The sequence below is a fragment of the Lineus longissimus genome, chromosome 2 (assembly GCF_910592395.1).
Source record: "Lineus longissimus chromosome 2, tnLinLong1.2, whole genome shotgun sequence".
In the NCBI taxonomy this organism is placed as follows: domain Eukaryota; kingdom Metazoa; phylum Nemertea; class Pilidiophora; order Heteronemertea; family Lineidae; genus Lineus; species Lineus longissimus.
The window spans coordinates 19,816,886-19,833,085 of NC_088309.1; the positions used below are offsets into that span (position 1 = coordinate 19,816,886).

General features: G+C 40.1%; 3 protein-coding genes across 11 annotated transcripts in view; 1 reads left to right on the forward strand and 2 right to left on the reverse strand.

Annotated features, from left to right (window-relative positions):
• The first annotated feature begins 137 nt into the window (after window positions 1-137).
• On the forward strand, window positions 138-9,528 carry LOC135482752 (THO complex subunit 6 homolog). The gene is made up of 13 exons (XM_064763094.1): window positions 138-254; window positions 845-945; window positions 1,230-1,294; window positions 5,818-5,869; window positions 6,079-6,130; window positions 6,344-6,381; window positions 6,763-6,811; window positions 7,113-7,190; window positions 7,421-7,523; window positions 7,837-7,889; window positions 8,138-8,320; window positions 8,566-8,694; window positions 9,001-9,528. The coding sequence occupies exons 1-13, from the start codon at window positions 231-233 to the stop codon at window positions 9,082-9,084; spliced, it is 1,011 nt and encodes a 336-aa protein (XP_064619164.1). The 5' UTR covers window positions 138-230; the 3' UTR covers window positions 9,085-9,528.
• Window positions 1,539-4,370, reverse strand: LOC135482753 (uncharacterized). The gene is made up of 5 exons (XM_064763095.1): window positions 4,175-4,370; window positions 3,632-3,930; window positions 2,974-3,064; window positions 2,533-2,709; window positions 1,539-1,878 (listed from the first exon to the last, which is right to left on the reverse strand). Exons 1-5 carry the CDS (start codon window positions 4,221-4,223, stop codon window positions 1,616-1,618), a joined length of 879 nt encoding a protein of 292 aa, XP_064619165.1. The 5' UTR covers window positions 4,224-4,370; the 3' UTR covers window positions 1,539-1,615.
• The window catches only part of LOC135482748 (kinesin-II 95 kDa subunit-like), a 28,199-nt gene continuing 21,520 nt past the window's right edge, over window positions 9,522-16,200 (reverse strand). For 5 of the 9 annotated variants that reach the window (XM_064763086.1, XM_064763085.1, XM_064763087.1 and 2 more), the window contains 8 exons: window positions 15,877-15,967; window positions 15,439-15,667; window positions 15,154-15,261; window positions 14,252-14,345; window positions 13,885-14,066; window positions 13,407-13,657; window positions 11,686-11,754; window positions 9,522-10,812 (listed from right to left, as the gene is read on the reverse strand). In XM_064763086.1, coding sequence (XP_064619156.1) covers window positions 10,700-10,812; window positions 11,686-11,754; window positions 13,407-13,657; window positions 13,885-14,066; window positions 14,252-14,345; window positions 15,154-15,261; window positions 15,439-15,667; window positions 15,877-15,967 — 1,137 coding nt within the window. In that variant the 3' untranslated portion in view covers window positions 9,522-10,699. Of the gene's footprint in view, window positions 10,813-11,658; window positions 11,755-13,406; window positions 13,658-13,884; window positions 14,067-14,251; window positions 14,346-15,153; window positions 15,262-15,438; window positions 15,668-15,876; window positions 15,968-16,200 lie in introns of all 9 variants that reach the window. The other 4 variants (XM_064763081.1, XM_064763082.1, XM_064763084.1 and 1 more) reach the window with 4 other exon arrangements.

The window sequence follows — 16,200 nt, forward strand, 5'->3', positions numbered from 1 at the left end:
ACCATATCTAGGTCATTTGTGATATTATCGCGGAAGAAAAACGGTAATACTAGCATAGAAACATCAACAAATTAGCTTTTAAATTGAATGCAAAGCATATTCTTACAATAATCAAAACATTGAAATGATTTCAGGAAATTACTGTTAATTTAACTTGCTGAGAATTTCCAAATAGCATGAAAATAATCAATGGTTCATTCTGTGTGTAACAATCCGCACGTTTTTTCTTCATGATGGCTGTCGAACGAAAACAGGTGCTTTAAAACTCAAATTTCTTAAAAACCTTTGTGACTTTGTGCGAATTAGATCTCCTCATTGTTGTCAGAATCATTTACAAGTCAGGACATCATTGAAATCAGGATCAAGTGAAGATACACTGAGAAATCGCAATCTAAAATTATCCGACAATAGACATTATATAGTATAGGCTATTTATTGAGTGCATAATGTCCGAGATAAGATATTTTCTGACCTTAAGCTGCAGTTTTCCAATTGAGGAAGTGAATATCGGATAAGTCCCTGTAGATAAGTGGCACTGTAAGTCACGTACCTTTTCTGGGCCCGTTCATAACCAAAATGGCTGATGATCGCACATAGCCTATGACTATGTCATTGTCATGGCTAGACCAGCTACTAGAGCCAGCAAATGAAGTTGCAATGCTAGTGTCATAATAGAATAGATCTCTGGAGACATGAATCATGATGGCCACAGTGTCAGCCCTGAAATGCTCAAGACTCACTGTGCCTTTGAGATCGAGCGGATTCAAATTGCCACTAGATCGTGAATAAATAAACGAGGCTAAACCACTTTAAGGAGGTCAAAATTTAAAGTTTTCTTTTTCAGATTTTGCAGAAACTATATACCACAGTTTACTGCCAATGCTTTTCACCTTGTGGGAAATATCTTGCAGCATGTGACAACTTTGGAAGAGTAGCACTTTTCAAGTAAGTGGAGCATGACACGACAGACCAATTGAAATTCATCCTGTTCTTGTCCAAAAATAAAATCTTGGCTGCTCCTGCTGTCTTGAGTAATAGTCTATTCAAGGAACTGAATAAACCCATTGGAAAAAGTGAAAAAGTTTTGGATCTTTGCAACAGGCAATAATTTAAGTTCATTGAATAGATTTAAACTGCTACATGAAAACAGGTAATGATTTGAAAAAAGGCCCTAACTCACCTCAACAAATCAGTGTCTTAAAACACTAACTGTTTTCTTTTTATTTCAGTCTATCAAATGCTTTGGCTGCAGATGCCACTGACTCTTCATGGAAGCCATGCCACATTTTCCAAGGTGCGTTGATAAAAGCAACAACAAACATGCAATGCATCAGTTTGGTACATCAGTTTCAACTCGTAGTCAATTTTAACAACCAGAAGTACCGGGGTAGTATGATTATGATTCAAAAATATATCATTATAACATTCAAAACCTTCTATTCTAATTTACCTGAAAAATATCTCTTGTCTGCAGGTAAATCAGTTATTGCTGTGTTTGATATTGATTGCTGCACTATTACATCACAGATTCTTGTCGCAGGTACCTGCAATTTGTCTGTGATTTAAATTGCTCGTTCGCGGGCACAAAACTTGTCCCTCACTTGCGATACAATTCTCACTGGTAAAACTTTGCCTCACATATTTTCATAGATACAACATCTGTATCACTATACATGATGAACAGGCTTGATTCTTGTTTGACTTGCTGGTATGTGATGTAAACATAGTTCCCAGTCGCTGGTTTCGTCCCACATACATAATCCTTCCAGTCGGCACGTTTCGGGTCCGTATTTGTGACAGAATTGCAGTTGACTGCAGATGCTCTTCCGTTTGAGTCCATGTTGATGACTTCTACTTTGTATCCGGAGAGATAATTGTCTGAAAAAAAAACAGAAAATTTATTTTCTTTTGAAGAAGGTCCTAAGTTTAGCGGGGTAAGGATAGATATCTTGTTGGCATATTGCATTGATCTTGATCTTTGCCTTATAAGATGTCCCCTGTTGTGGCTGCTACTTCTCTTTCTGTTATTGATAATAATATGTATTAGGGCAGGCAACTGGAATATCGCAAAGCTCTTCGGAGTCAAATCAAATATGAATCAAGTACGAGTGCTATACAAATACTGAAAATTTTTCCAAGCTTCATACTGAAAAATTAGGGTGGTCAGGGGTGTAGTGGCTAGAGTTACAGGCTCATCATCAGAAGGTCATGCCTTTATACGATTACCACTGTTTTGTCTTTGTGTCCTCGAGCAGACACTAAACCCTACATTGCTATCCTTGACCTAAGAGTATAAGTGGGTAACAGGCTTCCTGGGAAGTTCATCTGCGATGGACCAGAATCCTGTCCAGGAGGAGTGATACTCCTAGTCCTAGTCACTCCTAAATGCTTTGAACAGAATCTGGAATAAGCTCTGGCCTGCTGATTTGTTGCAGCTCTTCCATCTTACCAGCAGACTTGCATGTAAACTTTTATACTGCTAAGTGGTCTCAGTGATGTCTCTCTGAAGAACTAGAGGCATGCTGATGTTACCTGAGTAAAAGGTAATGACACTGATGTTAACCACGCTAGTGAACAGTATCATCATCCTTGGGACTTGCATCTTTACAGACTCTATGTAGGTGACTGGATCATCATCAAGAAGGCTTCTTGTTGCTGTGAATGTCTTGCTATCAAATGTCACCTTAGTAGGTATTGGCGTGGCTTGCCCTGAAAAGATATAATTACAAATTAATCAAATGTCAGACTGTGTACTCTGCAACCAATTAGCACAAGCATTTGCAACAAGACTACAGGTTAGATGAGGTAAACTCCTGAGGATGTTTGTTCGTCATCTATAAAGTACTTCATGGGGGAGAGACGAGGTGGGTCCACTGCATCTTGAGTGTAAGATGAACTTGCTCATGTTACAATATTGAAAGTATGGGATGTATTTTTGCAAAATGACTAAAATTGTGGTGTCCATGTACTTACTTGGCATACAGCTGCAGTAATAGCTATGTCCACATGATAGCTTCTTCTGTTCCTCGCATGTCTCAAATATGGTACAGCCAGGCATTGGCAGCTGCAAGAACAGGGTAAAAAATCAAGAACCAGCAGCGGGGAGTTCTTTGACTGAGGAAGTAACTACTACACCCGACACATTTTAATGCGTTCATCAATTGACCTCTTTTTGGTCAGCCTCTAGATTCTAGTGGTCGAGTTCTGTTGTGGGGCAGCAAAATGGCCGACTTATGGGTCGGCCTTTGGTGTTGCTGACATCATGTTGAATGTGACGTCCAAAATCAACAGTGCCTGACCCCATAACTCATGGTAGTTTGGCCACACCACGAGAAGGAAAGTGGCAAGTTGTTGGAAAATGTTATCCGCGGCATTGTAAATGAGGCATGCAATCACAGGCATTAGGCTTACATTTGTTTGAACTTGTGTGCAGCTGATGCATTCAACTGATATTTCCGAACTTACGCTTTGAAAAGTAATCAAAGTTTAGTTGTGCTCTCATGAGCCTGGAATAACAATGGAACTAGGTTTTGCTGACAAAGTTGTGTTATATTTTTATTAAACCAATTCAATCTAGTGTTTAGAACCTAATGTCTAGGGAGTATTTTCAATAATCATATTCAACTCGTACCTTTCCACTCTCCGGGCAGTTGTCTGTAGCCGGGGAGTAGTAGAAGAATCCCGGTGCATCTACCATCGCCGTTGGTTCATGTCCATACAACACGTCAGACACCTCGCACAGCTTGGTTGCGGCATTATAGTTGAACGATTCACAGGCAGGTGTTGCCAAACATTGAGAGATGCACTGGAGTTTTGATCTTGCCGTGAACGACTCTATAACATTCCCGGTTAGCTTTTTGTTCCGGATGGCACACATTGTGGTGGTCCGGCAGTAGTTACCTCTCAGTGTTACAAGGCCTTCCCCAAGTACTAAAAGGGATGAAATATCAAATTTGGTAGCAGTTTTTGGAAAAAGACACCACTTGAAATAAGGACACTGGACAATCACCAGGGGGTCACTTAAGGACAAAGTCACAACCAGAAGACAGGGATAAGATCACTCCAAGTTGTATTGAGTTGATTCCGACTTGAAGTCAGATCAAGACTTTTACTTTGCCTGACTGGGTGCAGGTATGATTGATTGACATAGAAAAAGAATATGAAATGTACTTACAGATATAAGAAATATAAAGGACTATCGTTGTTATCCGTATCATGGTCATCCAGCTCGTTGCCCAAGTTGTCTGAAGTCTTGATCCGAAATACCTTATTTTTTCATGAAAGTAATAACTTTTTATTATGACCAATTGGTCAGACACTCAATAAAACTATTCATCCAATCATAATGTATGCGCCTTCTACCTTGGACGATTCCAATCGTCCTTTTGCTGCATGTAACTTTGGTATGGCCATTGGATGTTTCAGGAAGTGGCCAGTCAACTGCAATTACGTTTGACATCTTGTAATAAATCAAATGGAAAGGTTTTTATATTTGACTGAGGACATGTAAAATCCTGTCATAAATCAAGTAGATGGAATATTGTATGTTGATGGCAGATGTTGATCATAGTAATCTGCATCCTGGTGTGCTCATCAGAGCCAAGCAGAAGAATCTATTGTGAGGTTATTTCTGATCAATTTTGCTTTGGGAAGTGAATGAATACAGAATGGGTTACATTTGCGACAATGAATTCAGAATTGCTTGAGATTAGATGCGTCTTTGGTCTTTGCTTGTCGATTCCATTGATTTATGCTGGGCATGCCAGGTCATTTGATTTATGGTTACTTAGTGGTTGTTTGCTAAGCTTTCTAACAGAACGATTTGACATCAAGTGCTGCTAGCTGGCTTGTAATTTGTATATCTTAGTGGTTTCCTGGCGGTGCATTTTAATTTCCAGTCGAGAGGACGTGATGTGGTCAAAGCATGAAGCTCAAGGAGATGTTGGAGTAATTGCCAATCTCGCAACAAATCAAATGTACTTACCTGGTTCCTTGTTAGAGAGCGTCTTTGGATGCATCCAAAAATGTGCATAAACATTTAACCAACTACTGTGTGGCTTTGGACAGTTTATGTGTAAAGCAACACAGGAAGTCTGAACTAAACACTTGTGCCAGTTTGACACAAAAATAAAAATCATACCAGTAGCTGTAGTGATGGCATCATTCCTACTAGCCTGGGCTACGTTTAAAAGAAATTGGTCAGTTTATGGTCATGTGATTCATGTGAAAACTGGTCTGGGATTTAAACTCTAGGACTCTAGGACCTTGGACATTGTTGTTTTGTTGTTGTTTATTATGGCAGCAAACAGTCCTCTGGTTTACAAGGCAGACACCAAATGAGCTTAATGGAAATTACCCATTGCCTGGGTTAGAAGAACTAATGCCATTCCTATGCTGGTATCTATGGTAACCAGTTTCTTGAGTTGGCCACAAGTGTGAATTATCCCAGCAAAATCTTGTCATTGCCAGCCAGTGCCATCAAACTGGAATTGATGTCCTTCTATCTGTCCCTGGGGTATGTTTCCATTCTCTTTTTGAAAATGGTGATTGTACAACCTCTGTATTTTGACCTCGCTGGGGCTGTCGAGTGGCACAGTGGAAACATCAGCACCTGTCAACTCTGAGGGCCTTGGTTCGATTCCCGGTCGGTCTTGGTATGCTCATGAGGGGGCGACTCCCTTCGACAGCATAGTTTTCCTCCTTCAGCTTTTAAAGCACCCAATATCGTTTATAGTGCTATTGCAATGTCCTAGTTGACGCTCAGCTTTCAAACTCAATATTTATAATTTCTAATAAAATTCTAATCTGTACTTCCAGCTCATGATGGTCCAATATATTCATTAGCATCGTCAAAAGATTTTTTAATAAGGTAGGAACAATCTTTCGTTTCAAATTCTTCTTCTTCTCGTGTTCACTCTTGTGAGTTATTGTGTGCCATTACGTTTCACATTGATTGGGTTATCATTTAGCCTGTGTTTAGGATATCGAACCCATGAAGTCTGATACAAAATAGCCACCAGACCGCCGCTCTTGTCCGGTGAGTATTCAAATCTGATCTTTGCAGTGGTTTATTTTCAGTGCTGGTACTGGTGATATCAAAGGTTGGAACTGGAGTGATGTCATTAATAAGGTAAATAGCCATTGTAGTCTACGTGTGGCAGGCATTACAGTAAAACTAGAAATCCTTGCAAATTTTGCAAATTGGTCCATTTTGGGAATCATGTGTAAGTTTAGTGATGACCATTGATTTTCTTGCACCAAATGCATTGGAGCCAAGAGTCACAAAAATTGTGGAAATACAATTTATTACATTTGCAAAAACTTTAAAGTTTTATTGTTTCAGATTCCGAAGATTGTGTGGGCCTTATCAATTCCAAATACGTAAGTACACAGTATTTCGTTGAACTGGTATTCATTGAGACAGTGTCGCTAACAAGATTTATAGATCAAGTCCTCAGCCTCTTATAGAATTCTCTAAAAGCTGTACATGTACTGTACAGCTGTCATATTCTTTGAAAGCCATACACATGTACTGTATTCTGTCGTATTCTTTGAAAGCCATACATGTACTTTATTCTTTTGTATTCTTTGAAAGCCATACATGTGCTGTATTCTGTTGTATTCTTTGAAAGCCATATACATATACAGGACAGCTGGCATATTCTTTGGAATCCATACATCTACTGTATAAATAACAAAACGGTTAATTCAAAAGCAGCTCATCCAGAATCAATACACTACAAATGTTCGGCCTTGTTTCAGGGGTAATTTTGACAATCCAGAAACAAATTCCATAGCCCTGGACAACAAGGTAGGTTGGCCTGTATTCTTCCTTACCTTTGTAATAAGGGGTGATATCATAGGCTAGTCAAAAAGCTGCAGGTCAGCAGTGCCATGAAATTTCACTTCAAGTTGCAAACAACTGTTTGTACATATAACAAAATTTCTACCATGTGGCAGCCGTGCACATATCTGTGGAATCTGGCCCCAGCAACATGTGGCCCCGGCAGAATGTCATTGTCTGCAAGGATAGAGTGTTATGATCATGAAATAACTTGGTTCTTATAATCATTAGACTTCGACTGATAGAATAAATTTGCTGTTTATTCCAGAATGGTCCTTCTCATCTGTTTGCTGGATGTGGTGACAACAATATACATATGTGGGATCTTGAATCAGGCCATCTTATGGTAGGTAATCAACTGGAGGCCTATTTCTAAGCAGTGTACCACAAAAAAGACTGCCCATCAATCTGAATACCAATAATATCAATAAGGTTGTTGGTTTAATGCTGGTTCCTTTCATTCAAGAAAGGGTCAGACCAAGTGCTGGTGAGGTGAATTGACATTTAAGTCAGGCATGATGTTCTATGCGCGTCATCCCCAGCAAAAGGGTTAAAAAGTTCCCCTTCTTATTGTAGAAGAGCTTTGAGGGTCACACCGACTATGTACACAGTGTCATCTTACGGAACAACTGCAGAGAATGCATATCTGGTTCGGAAGATGGAACAGTCCGAGTTTGGGGTATGTAGTCTGATGTATTTTCGCATGGAATTACCAGGCTGAAGTCGGGTCATACAACCAGTGCTTCAAACTGACAAAGTTTTGCAATGAGCCAAAACTTTCTGAAAAAAATAGCACCATGCTGCATGCTATAACAATAACCAGTGCTGCCTCAAGTGTGAATCGAAGAAACTAGTTTTCATACCTCCTGTCACTTAACACAAAGCAATTGGACGAGTAATTGGATGAACAACCCCAGTTGTGACAGATACTGATGGCTTGACAAACATTCATCTTATTGACTGCGACAGTTCTCTACTATACTCTGTTTCAGATGTGCGCTCTCCCCATGAAGCTGTCCATATGATAGAACCATACAAACAGGAGGTAAGCAGATAAAACTGCCCAAGACCCATGCCAAAGACACCAGGAGAACATACTCCTCCCAGGCCAAAGTCACTCAGGAGGTGGACAGCCTCCCTATTAAGCCACCAGGACACCATTTTTGGTACAGAATTGGTACAGACTTGTCCTCTGTAATCAGGAGCCCCAAGGGTGTCCTTATTAGAAAGGTTCTTCTGTAATTACATTGACAATATAATACTCTTGTTAACCTATGGTTTATTCTTATCCAGGAATGCAGCCGTCCACAGATGGGTAAATGGATAGGTTGTGTGGCAACAGATCCTGGTGATGACTGGTTGGTTTGCGGAGGAGGCCCGCAACTCTCTATCTGGTTCCTGAGGTCCCTGACATTCACAACTGTGTTCGAAACGCCCCAGACTTGCCAACAACATGCCATGTTTTACGACGATGAGGTGAGTCCAACTAGCTGGATATTGAATGGGTACAGTATTGAACAAGTGCTGAAATTGAACAAGGTCTACTAGAAAAGAGATTGGTTTGAACTCGTTGAAAATGGCCAAATCCTTTGCCAGGACCTTTGGTTCAGTGTTGACAGTGTGCAAGTAGATGGCATCACTGTGAGAATAGTATTTGAGCAGAGGGGAGTGTGAACCCCCTCTTCCATTTCGTTCCATATCAACCATATTCATTGTTTCAGATCATATCGGCTGGTACTAGTGGGGTTGTACATCACTGGAACGTGAATGGTGAGAGCAGATCGCATGTACCATGTTCACCAGGGAGCGTCTTCAACGTCAACATCAATACAAACTCTGATAGTAACAAGGTACACATACACTTCTTTTGGTCTTCAGTGCAGACCCTTGACCTCAGTGAGTACCCTCTGTGAACCGGAGGGTATGTAGGAGTTCATCAGGATTGTGTCAATTTAACCCTTGAAGCTTCAAGCCGTCTTACATCATGTTGATGAGAGTTTAAGCATTTGGAATTCAAATTCTACTGAAGGCGATCTCATGTAACCATCTTTATTTGGCAAATTACCTACCTTGTTTACTAGTACAAATCAACTGGGGATCCTTCCTGATTAGAACACTGCACTGTTCAGACTAATCTTTTTCAATCTAATTTTTAGGTCTTGTCGGTGGCTGGAAATTGTTCCAAAATAGACGTCTGCACAAACTTTGGATACACAGCATTTTCATTGGATTTCTGCTAACGGATGTTAAGACATGGAAATATGTTATGACATTGGTGTCATTTAATGTGCTTTGAATTGACTAGCCTCAATCATGGGGTACTTTGGACTCGTTATTGTGCTTGAATAAGTGACTGTCATGACTACTGTGCAAGGCTTGAGGACTTATTCGATAGACCCGTGTGCTTACTTCCTTCATACTGCCAGTGCCTTAATCAAAGTGACTTTCATGGACTGCTGTGCAAGGCTCAAGGACTTAATCACTGGACTGGTGGTGGACATATGTTTTCACACTGCCATGTTCAATTGAATAAGGCCATTCAAATTGGAAGGAAAAAACAGCGTTTATATTGAACTCTATCAAGGGCCACTATTGTAAGAGTTTTTTTCTTGACAACTCACCTTTTTGGCAGCAAAACAGCAATATGTCCAACTAAAGAAATGAACAAAAAGAAATGTACTCTCAAAATGTTTATTTTGGTAAAAAATAAAACTTTGCTGGTGAAATAATTATTTGTACTCTGAATTTATTTCTGTAGGAGAATAATCAAATAACAAAGAATGTCGGTCCCAACAAAATATATGCCATTATAACTGATTGACCTACTCAATATCAGCAGGCCCTCAGACTTCATAAACCTGGGATGGATCCAGGAGTCTAACGGAGAGGAAGCACCTCTGTGAAAAATTTCTCCAATAACGTGGGGGGGGGGGGGCGGCTTAGCCCTTGTATACTCGGCTGACTTGCTATACAAACCTTGCTGATCTGCAACGAATCTGAATATCAAAACAAATAAATAAATAAAGCAGAAAACACTAGTCTGACAACTAGTGCCTCTAGAATATAACAAGGAATACAATATTATGTACCTACAGTGGAAATTTTTACACAAAAACAGTAATTGCAACTCCTAAAGATGTACAATTCGTAACAAGTAAAAATACAAAAATGCTATTTACAAAAACTGCGCCAAGAAAGTTACGTCTGCTAGTCTTTGCCTTTGTTTTCAATTATCATCTACAATTTGGGTAATTGTACACTGTGAAATGTTCGCAAAGCTCAAGTTGTCGAATTTGCTCATTTTCAATTGAAATTCCAATATTTCTGTTTGTCAAGGCATTTTAAAACTTTGCAATCACAGTTCACTTATAATCAGCAGTAATTCACTATCCATACAAGCCTTTACACTTCACTACAGTGGCCTGATATTTTGGTCTGATGCGTGATTGTGTATCCTCAAACGGACCGAAGCACATGTCTCATAACAACGTGATGCAATAAATGGCAAAGTTCATTGCCACAAATAACGCCCTAGCGAACCAAATAACATCCTGAAACATCAGAAGCGTCCTAAGGTCAAGTGGTTTTCCATCACAATATATCCAGTCTACAATGTTTTTAGCCCCAGAGTGGCCCTAGTCAATAATATATGAAACCCTTCAAGAACAACAGATCATGTCAGGTCTTTTCCAACTGTTGCCTTGTACACCACAATTACCACTCCTGATATGAAACTCCATAAATGACACAAATCCTCTAAAAAGATTTGATGTTCCATCATATCATACACTGTTCTCCACTCTCTGTCCTGAGTTTTCCAGTTAGAAATATTGCAGATTGACCAAAATGGTTTTGCTAACTATCGTATATCTGTCGCGATAACTCATTTATTCCCTTATTGCGTTGTATCTCTGAATTGATGTTGTCAAGCTCATTTCGAAGACGCGAGTTGGCATCAAGTATTTCATCTGCAATAGAGAAAGCATTTAGGTTAAGGAGTGTCCTCAAACATCAATGTGGTTCACAATCCTTAGAATTGAGCCCGACTCCCTCCCCCTCCCAAAGTCCTAACATATTACATTGACAACCCAGTGCATACGAACTCTAATACTCGATTGTTTTACTTGAAAAAACAATCCCAACAAGCCCTTCTTGCATCAATCCCTTAACCATTTGAAACAAAGTCATTTTAAAGAAACTTTATACTCTATACCTCGGGCCAAAGGCAGAGATACTAGGTCAATAAACCCAACTGGCACCTTACTGAAGTTGTACGTAAACACGCTCATCCTGCCTTTTGGAGGGGAATACTCCCTGAAAAGGCACCTTCAAGTGCAGATCGTATGCTGAAGAAGAAAGCAGCACCCGACCACAGAACAAGTGAAATTGGCAAAACCATGACACTGGAAATTGCTGCAGTGGAGACTGACCTTAGCAGGGTTTGCACACAGAAAGCAATGAGAAAGCTAGCCAACACCATATTTCTTGGATTTCAAGGAGTCCAATCTGAGTAGCTGCTTTGCATATTCAGATGTTGAAATCCAAGAAATATATGATCAAATGGAATTGGACAAGAAGCTTTTCCAAAATATGAACGGATAGACAAAGCTGCAAATATTATTGACTTTGCAAAAGCTAATAGTCCAGGCAGTAAAGTAGGGTGACTTGTTTAGAAGAAGCCAGAATGGGTGATAATATCTTGATTTGGCACAACAGCAAAGTTGCCCCCAATGGCAAAAGTCACCCCACTTTATGGTTGAGTATTGTAAGCACTATGTTAGCGGGGGAAGAACTCAAAAAGTAAGTATTGTTACCATGATGATTTTGTCAGTGGTGTGTACCTGTTCCACCCTGTGGATTGACCTGTTGGCTGGTAGTAGACTTTCGGGGGATTGGATCGGGTGTAGGACCTGTAAGTATAAAACAATTATAGGACACCATGCCCTGGAAAAAGGATAATGATTGAAATACAACTCATCTTTCATCCCTAAAACAACCAGGAAAGACAAAAGAGAGGTCTACTCTCATAATGTTATTCACTATGCTTGTCTATTTCACATCAATGATATATCTCATTTTAAATTCAACTTGTTAAATCCTTAGAAGACTGACACAAGTACACCCGGGTATCAAGCATCAACTACTAAACATGTTATTTTATGGGACCCAGGCACATGTTGCTCTAAGCTTGGCAGCTTGAGAAGTCACTGTTGTCTGCCTTTTGTGAAGTCTGTGTACATTGAATTCCATCCATTTCCACCTGGTGTCAATGAGGCACATCTTGTGGGCGAAATGCGCCTGGTTTTGGTGCGATGGTTCACCAATGTCATTACAGAGTGTACTAGCAACAGTAAAGCATCAAAGTGTTACATAAACCACTGGTGCATTGCAGGTGGATAGAAAGTACATTTACACAATTCAAAACCAAAAATAATGCATCTGAAACTTTTCGGATATGAAGGTCCTGAAGTTTTGTTTCCGCTACAGCAGGAACTGCTGGAGAGTGCAGGAATTCAGGTGTCAGATTAATTTTGATGTAAGTTATTCCAGGCTCTGCATCTGCAACTGATGACAAAGTCTGTGGAACAGCAATGGTCTGCTGCTTAAATGGAATCAGACCATTATACGCCATGAAGAGGGTAAGATTGTAGAATAGCGTAAACCCGAGTGCAAAGTGCAATTAGGCAAATGAAAATCATTGGTTAAGAACACACACTTCATTTAGTGATATTAGAAAGACTTCTAAGATAAACCATGATCGACAAACCCCAAACCAACAGCATGCATATTTGAAACCAATGATTCTTGTAGCAACTACTACCTAAAAGGCTTTGATTGATGCACAATTCTATACGCCCTTCTACCTTTAACGAAACCAGAGTAAATTGGGCACCCGATTTTGTCACGCTTTTTCTGACAACCACTCAATGTACTGTGTGTTTCATAAAGCCACTGCGCTGCATCCAACTTCTGGAAGTGCACGGGTAAAAATTGCGTCCACGATTCACAGTAGCTCGAAAGGGTAGAAGGGCGTATTAAAGACACGAGCATACATTCACAGACACTGTGAAAATAGTGTAATTTACTGGGTGTGTGTCTCATGCATAACTGGCTGCAGTGATCTCTAACTGTAGGCTGTTTAAGTTGAAACACTGTGTCAATGTCAGCATTTAAATACACGAAAATAGCATCGATAGGCCCAGAGTAGCCTCAAGGTCAGTTGTTTTTGTGTCACTAAAATCATTACCTTCCATATGGGTATAAACCTGAAAGTGACTTTGTCTTATGACTATTCTTTGGAAAGCTCTTGAAAACTACCGAGTGGTGTATGGCTACAATAGACCCACATGATATTTTTGGTGACTGGTGAACCAGAAGGGTGTAAGGGTGCATTGCGCCCTCTACAAAGCACATTGGAGAAAAGATTCAGGTGGGTCTAGCGTGGCTAGTAACCAGAACCATACAAAGGTCATCACTTTTTTTGGTAAATTGTTCATTCTCTGAAATATTTCTCAAAAACCTTGCTGACATTGGCACAAGTGACCACTACGTTCAGCCTTACCTGGTTTGCGCCTTGGTGTTGGTACTGGGTCTTGATCATCATAGACACCACTACTATTTCTTCTACTATTAGATTGCGATCCATACCTTGGCCCGTTTTGATCATTGTGGCCACCATAATACCCTGAGGGAGGCCCTGCGGGTGGAGGTCCTCGTATTTGAGTGGGACTCCCATTATGGCCGTACCCCCCTTGCGTGTCTCGCTGGTCTAAGCGCTGCTGGAACTTTTCACTGTAACTTTGGCCTGGATAGCTGGAATAGGTTATTAGGTCATTACCTGATTACTTCATATATTTTACTTTGTTAAAACTACAGAAATATGTACAACGGAGAACTGTAAACTGTTAAATTTCTGCAATGCTAAAATATAACTTAGTTTTTGATGAGTCATCTCCGGCCTAAGAATCTCTTAAAAGTGGATCCAAAGGAAAGTATATTTGGGTATATACACAAACTTGTCTAACGCTATATATCCTTACCCTGCGTTTCCCCTCGGCGTGACTGGCTCATTTAGACGATGTGGAGGTTTCATTGGAAGATGTTGTGGCAAGGTCACTGAGCGCTGTCTTTGTCGGGACTGACTATTACTACCTGGCGGAGAGTTGCCCTGGTACCCATTGGGGGCGCTGCGATAATCGACTGGAGGAAGATCACCATAAGACTGAAACAGGACATGCGTAGGTGACATAAATGGTTTAGTATCAAATACATGTACCAAAGTTCTTCAAATGGGCAGTGGCTGAATGTAAACTCATATTTCTATCCCAAAAAACAGAGTGCCAGGCCAATAAACCCAATTGACATCGCTACTGACTTGGGAGTTGAATATTTTCAATCGGCACTTACCCCTTGGCGGCCTCTTGCTGTGACATTGGGATCTGAATACGGATACTGAGGTTCTATACTGGCAAATCGGTTGGGCGCCTCTGAACTAAGCAGCCTGAAAGTGAAGGAAAGCATATTGAAGATGTGCAAAACCTTCGCGGCACTAGAGCATGTTGTGTGGAGCTTACGCAATGCAGAGGGTACATCAATTGTGACCAAGACTGTACATATGGAGATGCTGATCAGCAGATGGGCATTTCGTAATAAATGTAGAACTCTGCTATCTCTGAATGCACTGAGCTCACCCTGTTAGGTATTAAATCCCGAGATGTGCCTGCTTGACAAATGCTTCAGTTTCCACCGAATAACACAACCTTTTTTTGCATTTATTTTTAATCCAATAAACAAACCAAATAAAATTAATCAAAAGTAAACAACTTGAATAAAAAATTAAGAAAAAATTCCATAACTGATAATTTCTTAACAAAAGAAGGCGAGCTCTTACCCTCCATAGAAGCTGAATAAAAAATGGGTGACCCCTGTTAGTGCAGTGAGTGACTTATTGAAATTGTACTTAATGTCTGTGAATTTGTGATAGGTAAAATTTCAGAATCTACAGAAAATTTCACGAAAAGTAATGTCCGTAATAATATTGAATTGTCTGGAACAACATCATAATGATGAAATCAATAATGCAATTGACAAGATCAGTCGCTAGGGGCTGAAATTACGATATCAGTAATTTCTTAGTACATTTTTGGCGATTGTGATGCAGGTTTAGATTGTGCAGGAGGGATTTAGGCTATTTTAGGCCCTTCCTGATCCGTTCATCGACCTAGAGGAATGGCACCAAGCTATTTACCCATCAATTACCTGTGATCAATCTAACGAAACTCATGTGCGTCGCGACACCTCAAACCTACCGTTCTATTTCTTCAAGTCGCCGCTGTAACCGCTCGTTCTCGTGAGAAAGATTTTGCTGATCTCTTCTCGTCTTATCTTTGAAACCTTGTAAGTCGTTATTCTCAGACCTGAAGTAAAATAGAATTATAAATATATGTGGTTATTGGAACTGTTTAGCTCGTTTTGCAGTCAGGTCAACTCATACCTAAAGTAACAGAGAGTATAAACCAAGTGGGTGTCCTAATGCAAGGCGTTAAGGGCAAGTTTATAACTTACTGGTGCTTTCCTGGTGCAAGTTCACTCACCGTAATGTTTCATTTTCCACCATGTATTCCTGTAACATTTCGTACAATCCACTGCCATCTGGATTGGGAGGGGGTTTCCCCAAATCTGATGGCCCATCCGACGTGTTGGGCGTTTGGACCGTACTGTCGGTGATTGGCATTGTTTTGGCAGGAGGAAGAATGGCGGACGCCAGTGGAATCTGATCAAAATCTTCTTCAGATTTGAAATCTTTGTCTCGATCCTTGTCTTCTGAAAAGATAAACAAATCTTTATAGAATTTAGGTTTTTTAAAGTGCTCATAACATTTGATACTGCCATCTACTGAAAAGTGTGATGATGATCTACAGTCAACGTTTAAGCCAAAAATGTCCCTGAACACCTTCAATTTGACAACACACATCCTGCCTATAGTCTCCCATTAATGGCTAACGGAAAAAATTCAATGAAATTTTACTCACTGCTTTTCCTTGCATTCTGTTTCATCAGTTTCAAGAACTGTTCATCATTCTCTTTCTGAAGTTTTCCTCGAGGTTTTTCTGGGAAGTTTAGCTGCAATATACATGTACAAATAAAAATCTTCACAAATTTTTTCCATTTGGTTAATACGGTTAAGGAAAAAGTTGTAGGGTATCAAGTAAATATGAATCCAGGGTATCCAGTATGAGCCAGACCTGCTCAGGGCAAGCCAAAGACCCTCTCCAAGTATGAATTGCATAGCATATGATCAAGTATACTTGATAGGATGCCCTCTCTGCACCTTAAGATAGTGTTTCCTTCCCAAT